The following is a 12,387-nucleotide window of genomic DNA, read 5'->3' on the forward strand; positions in this document are numbered from 1 at the left end:
TTCTGACAAGGAGTGAGGGTTTTTTGTGGTCATCTGAAAGTCCATGATCTTTGACCCCCACCCCCACCCCAGTCAGAGGTCAGACCATATCAACATCAAAAAGATGAGAGCTCTGATTCTGGCTCTTCATATTTTTCACCCCATGCTTTCTCCAGGCCCTGTAAAAGTTTACACAGACAACACCACAGGATGTGGTATGTCAACAAGCAGGGGGGGGGTCACCAAATCTTTCATTCTCTGCAGGTTAGCTCTCCAGGCCTGGAATCTGTTTCTCAGTTATCAGTTAACTCTTCAGGCAATGTATATTCCCTTGAAGAAAATTTTGTGGCAGACACCTTGAGCAGATCCAAAACACAGGTTCATGAATGGATGCTGTCCAGAAATGTGTTTCTGGGGATAGTCCAAAGATGAGGTATTCCTCAGGTAGCTCTTTTTGCCTCCCCACTGAACAGGCAACACACTCTCTTCTTATTCAGAGTGCCATGCCATCTGACATGGAAGATGGACACCCTTTCTTTTCATTGGAAGGAGATGTTTCTTTATGCATTCCCTTCTCTTTCTTTACATCGAAGAGGCCAGCAGAAGGTTCAGCTGGACTTCCCAAAAACCTTGTTAGTGACTCCCTTTTGGTCTAGACAGCACTGGTTCCCCCCTTAATGTATATGGCCAGGGGCAGTCATCACAAGTTACCTTATCTGATGAACTTCCTCACACAGGACAAGGGGTTACTCACCCATCCTCACTTGTCCAGTCTTTAACTGACACTGTGGGTGATAGAGTTTTGATTCCTTTTAGGCACCTCTTTTCTGAGGACTTCTGTAAGGTTTTACAGGAGGCAAGAAAACCTGCAACCAGAAAGTCTTATATGTCAAAATGGAAGAGATTTTCTGTCTGGTGTCATGCTCATAATGAGGATCCTTTTCAGTGGGGTCCCACTGGATCTTCTTCATGTTTCACTGTTGAAGTTTTAACTGTTGGGATTTCGTGCAGTGAAACCATCAGCCAGCCTGACTGCAGAGAAATTTCTTTCTGGCTCCCAGGCTGGCAGACACCAGTATGTTCAGGTATAAAGGTAGCCAGCCTGCTCATGATACCAGTCTTTTCATACCACAGAGCCCGAAGTTGTATTCAAGTGTGTTGATCGCTCCACATCAGAGAGAAATGCCATCGGATAAGATAAGTACTACATTGTGCAACTCTTTCTTTCCTTTGCTCATGTTAGATAAAATAAACAATTGTCTATGTTGTGGAATGCGGATCCCACACAGAGACTTTCATTCCTTCTCTTATTTGCCTAGGCCCAGATCACAGTGTCATTGGCTGTCGGTTTTGTGCCCATTTCAATACAGAACAATTACGCGTTGGGCAGAATTTCTCAGTAAGTTCCTTAGCCAACAGTCTTCTCACTCGCCTTCCATGGCATCCATCAGTCATACCGAATCTGATCTACCTAAGCAAAAGGAAGACAAGAAACAAAAGGTTAGATCTTCAGATAAAAATCAGTCACTGACTGCTTCTCTCTCCTGGCTTGTGATTGTGGAATAAGGTGAGGCACTTTCGAGCCCCCTTCTTTTTCTGATACAGTGATTCAGGCCTTGGTCAAGACCCTTTCGGAGTCTGACATGCCATTGGCTCCATCCACTGCTACACAAGCCACTGACATTGGCTCGTCAATCAGGTCCAGGGCCGTTCTGCAGGCTTTGGCTTCCAAGGAGCATGTTCCGCCCAGAGATTCGCAACCTGGCCTTGGTCTATGCCAGCCCCAGTGCATTTACTTCAATCTCGGGAGACAGGCATCAGGGCATCGGATGCCCTTAAGCCCAAGGCCTTAGCCACCCCTAAGAAAGCATCTGTCCCTAGGCCTTCAGTCAGGCCCTCTAGCACCATTTCTCAGTGGTCACAGCTGGATTTAATCATGTCATCAGAAGACCTGCTTTCTATTGTCAGATTAAGGCAAGATCCAGGGATACTTCTAGGAAAAGAAAGAGATGAACCTCAAATAATTTCCCTGGATACCATCCCTTCTGAAGAAAACTCAGAATTTGAGGACTCTGGGTCTGAGGAGGGCCCCTCCTTTACATTCTGTGAGGGCATTTTAAGTAGGAAGCTTAGTCCTACCACAGACAATAAAAGAGGGTTAGGGAATTCCTGGACTTACCTGAACATAAGCCACTGGTTATTCCCCCCATCCTGGAAGTAGTGGAAGATTTCTTCCAGGAATCTTCCTTTAAACCTGACTCCCTCTCACCTGCCCCATGTAAGCTAGACAGGTTTTACAGGGTCCAGAATTCCCATAAGTATCTTTACAGAAACCTTACTGCTGACCCTGAAGTTATCACTCCAAGACCAAAAGGAGCCAGAGCCAGTTCCTCTAGGATCCCTCTTCCTACAGACAAAAGAGAGCAGGGCCCTTGACAGGTTTGGTAAGAAGGTTATACATCTGCCACACTTGCTGCGAGGGCCCCAATTATCAATTTTGTATGATTAAATGCCAACAGAGTGTAATAGAACAGCTTAAATAAAAGGTCTCTACCCTTGAAGACAAAAACCTCGCAAAATACTTAACTGACCTCTGTCATTCCAGTGCTCAGGTATCAGGTAGCTAAACATTCCCTTCATTGTGACTATGATACCAAAAAAGCCTCTTGCAGGGCAGCTACTACTGGATCTGTAATTAGGAAACATGCTTGGCTCTGAGAACAAACTCTTCCATAACATGTAAAGTCTAGCCTGTTGGATGCCCCCTGTGACAAGGAAATTCTATTCGGGCCCAAGGCAGAAGAAGTTCTTAAAAAAGATGGAGGATAAGGCTAAGTCACTGCAAACAGTAAAAGATTTCCTCCAGGTACAATCACCCGGGTTCAGCAGAAATTTTCCAGCCAAACACTGGTCCTTTCCCACCCAGCCTAGGAGTAAAGAGAGGAAACCTCAAAGATATGTTCTACTCAGACATAAGTAACAGTCACAAAGGGGCAGACAGTGGGCCTCAGAGTCACCTTGGCAAGGGAGTACTAGACCCCAAGCCACATCCAGAGAGCAACAGTGACTCAACCGCCCCTCCCCTACCCCCGCAAAGCTAGGAGGAAGGCTGTCTCTTTTCAAACATACGTGGACCCTCATCACCTCAGACAGATGGGTTCTAGAAATTATTGCAGATGGCTACAGGCTCACTTTCAAAGATAAGTTAAAGTACTCGGGTTATCCAGATGTCCCCCCAAAATAATAAAAAAAAACAGAGCCCTTGGCTGAAATCCAGATACTGTGTTCACATAAAGCACTAGAACCAGCTTCCACTGCCCAGCAGGGAAAAGGATTATTTTCCAGGGTCTTCCTAGTCCCCAGAAGGCACTTGGTGCCCTATTTTGGATCTGCCCACCCTCAATCAATTCCTCTTGGTGCCAAAGTTCAAAATGTTAACCCTCCAAAAACTGCTGCCCATGACATCCACCCATCATGCCCTCATTGTCTCTCTAGACCTAAAAGATGCTTATCTCCACATCCCTGTTCAGGAGTCGCACATAACATTTCTTTACTTCAGAGAGGGATTCAGTCACTCTAAATTTTCTGCATTGCCCTTTGGCTTATCTACAGCACCAAGAGAGTTCACAAAGTACCTAGCACCAACAGTAGCCTTCTGCAGGATCAGGGGAATATAAATCTATCCTTACCTGGAAAACTACCTCAAACAGGCCACAGATCAGGCCAAGCTCCTCAAGGACCTCAAATTCACCAGGACCTCCTTTCCTCACTGAAGTTCACAGTGAACCTACAGAAATCCCACACTTCACCAGTAAAAATGATTTTCTTCCTGGGGGCACTCCTGGACTCCTCTCTCCAAAAGGATTTCCTCCCTCCAGAAAAAGTCTCCTTACTGAAACTTTCTTCCACAGGATCCAGTTGAGAGGTTGCATCTCAGCAAGGGAATTTCTTCAAGCCTTAGGATACATGGCCTCATGCATCTTCGTGGTTCCCCTTGCTAGACTACACATGAGGAACCTTCAGTGGTACCTGAAGAATGTCTGGTGCCAGAGCTCACAGTCCTTAGAGACCAAGATCCCCCTGATCTCCTGCCTCAAAACAGAGCTCGCATAGTGGGTGCAAGCTTGTTCCCAGAATCAGGTCCACGCCTTGAAAATCTCCCCTCAGGCTCAAACCCTAACCACAGATGCCTCGGAGACAGCATGGGGGGCTCCCTTCAGAACCTCCAAACCCAGAGGAAGTGGAATTCCGGATCCAAGGACAAACACATCAACTGGAAGGAACTCATGGCAGTACTAAAGGGCCTATTAGCCTTCAAGGAAAAATGGACCCCAGGTGTCCTGTTAATCAAGACAAGACAGTACCACAGTTATGTGGTACGTGAACAGACTTGAACAGACAGGAAGGGACACATTCTTACCCATTGTGCCATCTAGCAATGCAAATCTGGGAAATGGCTCAGTCTGTGGGCTTGCACTGATAGCACAATACCTTCCAGGAGTTCAAAATACCATGGCAGACCATATCGGCAGAAACTTGATGAACCCTCATGAGTGACATCTGCACCCAGAAATCTTCCAGTCCATAACCCAAGCATGAGGAATTCCCCAGATGGACCACTTTGCATTCAAAGAGAATGCACACCTGCAACAGTTCTGTACCAGGAGCAAACAGGAGACAGCTTGGAAAACAGATGCCTTCTCCTTCCCTTGGACAAAGATTTTCATTTTATGCATCCCCCCCATACCCCTTCTTCCTCGGGTTCTTCTCAAGATGAGAGGCCCAAGAGCAATTCTTATAGCTCCAGACTGGCCCAGGCAGCATTGATACACCCTCCTCCTCTAACCCACCAACCAGAGCCCATGGATGCTCCCTGAGAGAGTAGATCTCCTCACCCAGAATGAGGAAAACATTGTACATCCCAATCTGCAGACCCACCACCTTGCAGTGTGGATGATCCCACAACAAACCACAGTGGTGTTAGCCTAAGTAGACAGGTGGTAGACATCCTCAAAGAATCTAGAAGGCCTAGCACCAGGAAATCCTACTCAGCTAAGTGGAAAATATTTTGTATTTGGTATAAAGATCACCACCTAAATCCCAAATCAGCACATTTCCAGCATCCTGGAATACCTGACGGGCCTGCTGAATCAGGGACTATGTCCTTTTTCCATTAAAATCCATACTTCTGCCATCTGTGCAGATGTTCCCTCTCATCCTCCTCTTTTCTCCCATCCACTCTTAAATTATTTTATTAGGGGAGTAATCCACATTAGACCACCCAGAAGGAAATGTACTCATTGGGACCTTAATTTTGTGCTAGAAAAACTGACCTTGCCCCCTTTGAGCCAGCAGCTTCTGTGGACCTAAAGTTCCTGACATGGAAGCAGCTCTTCTTCTAGTTATCACTTCAGCCAGAAGGGTTTCTGAGTTGCAGGCCCTTATGACAGTGGAACCTTTCCTTATCTTCCACAGGGAAAGGGTCTCCCACAAAGCCAATCCATCCTTTATGCCTAATGTGGTCACTGACACTTCTTTGAATCAGGCGATCCATGTCCCTACCTTCTTTTTGAATCACACGATCCATCTCCCTACCTTCTTTCCCAATCCACAAAGCAAAGGGGAGATAGTTCTGGATTCCTTGGATATGCAAAGATAGCTACGTTTATATCCGGACAAGACAAAAGCTTTGAGAAAGACTGATCAACTTTTCAGTACTTTTGCTTCTGGAAAAGAAGGCAAGCCTGCCTCTAAGCAAACTATTTCCAAATGGATTTCCCACTGCATTTGCTTATTATAGCTCAAATGGCAAAGTGCCACCAGTAGGGACAAAATCTCATTCCTCCAGGGCAACTGCTACTTCCACTGCCTTTCTAAAGGGTGTCCCCCACCAAGGACATCTTGGAGACCACCACCTGGTCTTCAGTGCATACCTTCACCAAGAACTACCACCTGACATCCTTCTGCAGGTCTAGAGCAGGCTTTGCCACTGCTGTCCTGCAAGGCATCCTCTCTTCCCCTTAGACATCTTCCTCCCTCCTTTCAGCTTTGGGAATCTTCCCAGTAGTCAGGACTGTAGCAGTGAAACACAAAGAACATAATACAGCTGTGTACACTTACCATAAATGTAGATGTTTTAGTGTATGCACTGTTGCAGTCTTTTTTTCCTCCCACTAACCCCCTCAGCCTACTATGTAGGTTGATTCTGTTTTGCTACTCAGCCAAGGAACCTCTCCTTGGCTCCCTTCCTATCTCAGGTTCTCCTTTAGATACCTTCTATCTGCTTAGGGCTCCTCCTAGTTGAGGGCAAGAAAACACAGGTGTCATGGTGCAGGCTGGCTACCTTTATATACCCAAAAGTACTGACGTCGGTCAGGGTGTCTGCCAGCCTGGGAGCCAGAAGGACATTTGTCTGGTAATCAGGCTGGCTTTCAAAGCAGGAAATCCCAGTAGTCAGGACTGCAACACTGAATGCACTCAAATATCTGCATTTATGGTAAGTGTACACAACTGTACTTTCTCTGCTATTTGTTTGAGTTACTCCAGTCTGGCTTTGCCTATTTCTGCTTGTCTACCCTTGAATCTTCCTTTGCCTTCTCGCTTTGAGGTCAAACAGCTTCTTAAAGGAATCCTGCATCCTAGACCTCCAAGGAAGCCAGTTCCTCCTCCTTGGAACCTTAATTTTGTATTAGAAAAATTGACCCAGGCTTTTGAGCCTGCAGGTTCAGCATTTCTGCAACATTGTACCTGAACTACTGTCGTATTACTTGCTCTTAGGTTTCTGAGTTTCAGGCCATTATGGCCATCCCTCCTTTTTTAGTTTTCCATAGGGACAGAATGTCCCTTCATACTAATCCTTTTATGCCCAAGGTGGTCAATGAATTGTCCCTGAATTAGGCAGTTCAACTCCCTTCCATTTTTCTTTCTCCTCAGTCTGCTAGTGAGAGGGTCTTGCATACTTTGCATTTACACAGACAGCTTAGGTATTATTTGGATAAAACAAAAGCCATTCGTAAATCTGATCACCTTTTTTGTTTCTTTTCATCCCAGGACATTGGGGTCATTTGTTTCTAAGCAAACCATCTCCTCCTAGATTCCTAAGGCCATTTCCTTTTGTTATTCTTTTCACGGCAAATTCCTGTCTGCACATTCCACTAGGGCTGTTGCCTCTTCTGATGCTTTCTTCAAGGGTTTGGATGCCAATTCCATCCTTGAAGCTGCTACTTGGTCTTCACTGCACACCTTTACTAAACATTATGTATTGGATATGGTTTGTAAGACTAGAGCAGGTTTTGCTCGAGCCATTATAGATGGGTTTGTTGAGGGCTCTTCCCAGCCTTCCACCTCCCAGTCCTTTTCTTGAGATTTGTATTCTCCCTGTTGTGAAGAATACTGCAACAGTAATGTAGAAGGACATAGTATAGCTGTATAAAACCTTACCATAACAGTTGATGCCCTTCTCTTCCCTGTTGCAATATTTGCTGTCTCCCTCCAACCCCCCCGTTTTTCCTTTGGATTTTTACTGTTTTGTCCATTGGAGACTTCTCTTTTCAGGGGCAATTCATTTCTTGGTAACTCCACCTATATGTCATCTTTATTACCTACGTCCTGTATGAGAAGCATACTTGTGGCATACGGTTCATGCAGGGTCTAAAGGCTTTGTTATACTGGCTGGACGTTAGGCTATTCTTGGCAGGAGATCCCTATTGTGAAGAATATTTCAGCAGTGAAGAGAAGGACATCTACTGTTATGGTAACATTTTACACAACTGTACTTTCTGTTTGGATAAGACTGAGTCATTCAGAAAGTCCAACCAACTCTGTAGCTTTTACAAACAACAAACTGGGAAGTCCTGTTAGCAAGCAGACTATTTCAAAGTGGATTTCCAGCTGTATTGCTTTTTGCTACCAATGTGGAAAGCAAACTCCTGAAAATAGCAGATCTCATTTGCCCAGAGTTACAGCTACTACAAATGCTTTCCTGAGAGGAGTTCCCACCAGAGAAATTTTAGAAGCTGCTACTTGGTCCTCTGTCCACACCTTTACTAAACATTACAGCCTCCCTTTTTCTCCAGAACCAGAGCTAGTTTTCCCTCTGCAATCTTGCAGTGCATCTTAGCCTCTTTCTAAACTGCCTTCTATTCTTCCCCTCTTCAGCTTTGGGAGTCTTCCCATATTGTTATTACTGCAACAGTGAAACATGAACATAGCATAGTTGTGTCTACTTGCCATAAATGTAGATGCTCAGGTGTCTTTACTGTTCCTTCATCCCATGTGTGATCCCTTGTGGTTGGGTTGCACACACTTTTCCTATACCTTTTCTCTCCCATTTCCCACCCCTACCCCTCCTTCAGATCTTTAATGTTTCTATTTTCAATACGCTGGTGACTATTGAATACCTTGTTGTCCTGGCCCAGAGCTCAAACCTTGAAGGCCCTTTTGGGGACACAAAAGATGGTGTAAGATGGTGCTGGCTGATGACCTTAATACCCAGATGACCTGACGTCAGATACAGGGCATCCACCAGTCCTGTGGGTTGTCTGAAAATCTCTGGTATTTGGGCCACCACAGCAAGAGTAACCCACATTGTTATTACTGCAACAGTGAAGACATTCAGAGATCTACATTTGTAGTAAGTAGGAAAAAACTGTACTATCTGCTGATAGAGAACCCTTCATTGATGTGTACTCCTCCAGTAAGATCTTTTAATTGTAATGAAGAGTGTGCGCTGCTATTTAAGTGGATTGAGAGATCAGAAGTCATTTGTGCAGTAATCTTGCAGGGCATTTGTACTGTAAATAGTTAACTATGTATCTTTCTCTCTGTTTGTCTCTTTTTTTTTTTTTCCAGGTTTTTATGCCAAAGAAGTTACCCAGTATTACTTACCATTCTGAACCCACTGTTACAAGGGAGTCTGTGTGTCTGGCACTTAGTCAGCAATTAAGTGATGTAGAAGCATCTCCGAAGTATAGTCATGCAAACCAGAATGGGCTTATTCCCTGCAAAGATAAAACAGTTTTTTATCCAGACGGGTATTCCTGCTCTCGGGATCTACAACTGGTTCCAAATGATTTTCATCCATACGTTAATGTAAACCAGTCTTTCATTTCAGCTGGAGAAAATTATGAACAACGTGGAATTGGGCTAGACTTTGCCATCCTTGACAGTACCTTTCTGCTTTCTCAGGTATTTCCTTCTCTCTTCATGGGAATAGTCGTTCAACTCAGTGAGTCTGTCACAGCTTACATTGCGTCCGCTGTCATTTTTGGTTTAATCTCTATATACCTGGCAACTGGCATTGTGTTTGACAAACAGGATGTAGGTTCTAAAACATGCTACCAAATTTTTTAAGAGTTCTCCAGCTACTGTTTGTTACTCTAAAACATATTTGCATTTCTACCATATACTGTTTTCCTTTGTTTTGTTTTTACTCCAAACAATAGTGAAATTTGTTTTTGTGTAATCATATCACCTGATCATGTGACAATCCAGTTTTATTGTAAAATGTGCTTTTTTTTTTAATAATTTATTGATTATATTCCTCCATGGTTTTTATAGTGTGGGACCAAATTACTGCATTTGTTCGAAGTGCCTGTTCAGAGTTACAACGTATTTTTGTAAATAAAAATATTTATTGCATTTCACAGTAATGGTGTTTGGGCATAATGATGTATTGAGACATTACACTGTAAAACTATGATGTGTATGTTTATAATGGTAAAGATCACATACAAATCAACATATGGTTTGAACAAGAGAATATTATTTCCATATGAAGAATGCATTTTTTTTTATTGTTGAGTTATTGTTTGTCACTGTACCACACAGTACACAACAGTATTTCTTCACTGTAGGGTCGGAACTGATTGGGAATTCACTGGTAAGATCTCTGCCTCATAGCTCCATGGTGTGGGGTTCAGTCTGTCTGCTGATCACTTTGGAATATGGATGTTCTTTTAGTGTCTGCTTGGATTTGTCACTGTGGTTCCTGTTACTTCATGCAAACTTGCTGGTTAATTATCTGTTCTAAATTGTCTATATATATTTTGTTTTCAGCCTGCATTTTTCCCTGGTCATGTCTGATGAGTGTCTGAGGATCAGTTCACTTGCTGAATTAAAAATGACCACACCGTAATACAGCATGAGAAGCCCTGACTCTGATGGTGCAAGCATACTGCATATAGATTTGTTTTTATTCGTCTGTTTATTTTTGAAAATGTTATGGGGGGAAAATGATCTTTCTGTTTAATGTAGTTTAAGCAAATGGTTGTTAGTGGTTAGAACTGCTGCCTCCCAAATCTTGGTTCTTTCGTTTGATTCAGCTGGAGCATCTCTTGTATGGAGTCTGCTTGTTCTTCCTATGTTCATATGGGGTTTTGGTGTGTTTTTCATTTTTCTCCTACATCCCTAAGATTCACTGATATATGAACTTGGGATCTGCTAAGGTGTATGTATGTATGTATGTATGTATCCCACAATGAGCTGATAGCGTCCAACATATTCCTTGTTAGCTGCAGTTCCCCAATGACCTTGATTATAGTAAAAAGCAGTTATTGGAAAATGAGTTTTTTCAGCTGTCATGTTTTTACAAAACATATGCTTCAGTACTTCAGTCATCTTTAGAACTGCCACTTCATTAACCGTCTCTCAACAGTGCTGTTGGAGTTTTATATATGAAGAGTTGGCAAAAAATGAACTTTATAAAAGCTATAAGCCTAAATTTGCAGCCTTTACTCAGCCCACTGCACTTTTTACAGATATGTGGGCATTTGGCTTATAACTACACCTAAGGTTTTGGATAGCATTTCTACAACCATGCCTCAAGAAAAGGATAGAGGTGTTCATGTAATAACTTTAAAGGCAATGCTATGCCTAAAACAAGATTAAATACTTACCTGTTTTCATAAAGGAGGTCTGCAAAATTGACTAAAATACAAAGCATTTACACATTTAAGAATGCTAACAATATATCTTAGCTAGCTTGGCTGCATAGTTTGTACTCTTGATCATAAGCCTGTAACTTTAATAACTATAATATGTGAACACAATTAAAATTTTCATGGTGTGCCTTTAAAGTGCACCATGACAGGGATCACTGTTAGGATGCACCAAAGCAGAACTGTAGCTAGCAATTCTGGCTTCATGTGCCATTCCCTGATCTAGCACCCTCTCAACTTCAAGTTAAGGAGCAATAAAAGAAGATAAGAAAAAAAATAATGTCCACTCATACTTAAAGATTAAAAAACTGTAACAAATTGCTTTCTTCCATAAAGCTAAAGCACTTCAGTCCTGACCACAAATGCAATACTTGCAAAAATGAAAGCCAGTAATGCAGTAAATCGCCATTTTTCGATTGTGCCCCGAACACTCTGCCCCCTTCACTCCACCATAGTTATGCCTATGCAAAGAAATATGTTTCCCTGAACCTACTAAGTTTCAACTGGTTTGCGGACAATGTGCCCTGAAAATGTGCTTGAAGCAAAATTATGAGATTAAGAGTTTTCATTTATTCTGTAGCTGGCCACCAGTGTTTCATTATATTTTTACAACTGTAACTGATAAATTGGTAGCTGCACTTGCAGAACAGGTCAAAGAGAACAGATTACAGTGGTTTAATTTTGTAGAGTTTTAATTGCATTTACTGTTTAGGACTACACACTCAAGTGTGTTAACCTTTTCTGTGTTTATTTACTGTATAATTGCATTGTTTAGCCTATTTCAACAAAAAAAAAAAATATATATATATATATATATACTATCTTGTTTGCTCGTTTCCCACCTTTTCTAGCCAGTCCATATCCCAGGCTTTACTTGTCTCAGGACTTTATTTTCTGTGTTCACAGCTGTCCGGCTGTGGTAGAGGGAAGTCCTACTGCCTACCAGTGGGACTGGTGAGCATTGTACTGCCTATCTAACGCTAGAGGAGTGGTTTCCAGCTCTGAAATTGTAATTTTATTAGCCTTTTTGGGCTGATTTCTATCCCTTTCAACTTTCTGGCTTAAAAATGCGTGTGTTTGCACATTTTTCACATCGTGCAGCACTACGAGGCTACAGTTAAACTATTCCAGGTGCCAGAAAGTCTGCTCTTCAAATATTCCCTTAAAACTAGCTGGTTTCTCAGTAGTAGCACTAAAATCTGAACCCCTGTGACTAGCACTTGCTGGAAAGCACTAAGAAGCCTGAAACTGATACAAGCACTCAGCTCTCCTTGTCAATAAGGAGAAATTAATCATAGGCACTAAACAGCCTACAATTGCAAAGTACCTTGCAAAGGTAAGGGAAAACAGCTCTTAAACTTTACAAAAAGCACCTAAACAGGCATGTCCAAGGGTCAGGCTTCCGGTGATTTCTCCTGTCTACCTGGTGAATCTGGGCATACTGGGGCAATGCGGCAACTGCCTCATGTAC

At 42.9% G+C, this 12,387-nt stretch overlaps 1 protein-coding gene across 2 annotated transcripts in view; it reads left to right on the forward strand.

The window, feature by feature from the left end:
* The window catches only part of LOC122815235 (solute carrier family 45 member 3-like), a 691,924-nt gene extending 682,301 nt beyond the window's left edge, over nucleotides 1-9,623 (forward strand). For both annotated transcript variants that reach the window (XM_044087564.1, XM_044087565.1), the window contains exon 6: nucleotides 8,830-9,623. In XM_044087564.1, the coding sequence (XP_043943499.1) occupies nucleotides 8,830-9,330 (501 nt within the window). In that variant the 3' untranslated portion in view covers nucleotides 9,331-9,623. The remainder of the gene's footprint in view (nucleotides 1-8,829) is intronic.
* The last annotated feature ends 2,764 nt before the right edge of the window (nucleotides 9,624-12,387 follow it).

The sequence above is a fragment of the Protopterus annectens genome, chromosome 11.part0 (assembly GCF_019279795.1).
Source record: "Protopterus annectens isolate FY-2018-M chromosome 11.part0, PAN1.0, whole genome shotgun sequence".
Taxonomy (NCBI): domain Eukaryota; kingdom Metazoa; phylum Chordata; order Ceratodontiformes; family Protopteridae; genus Protopterus; species Protopterus annectens.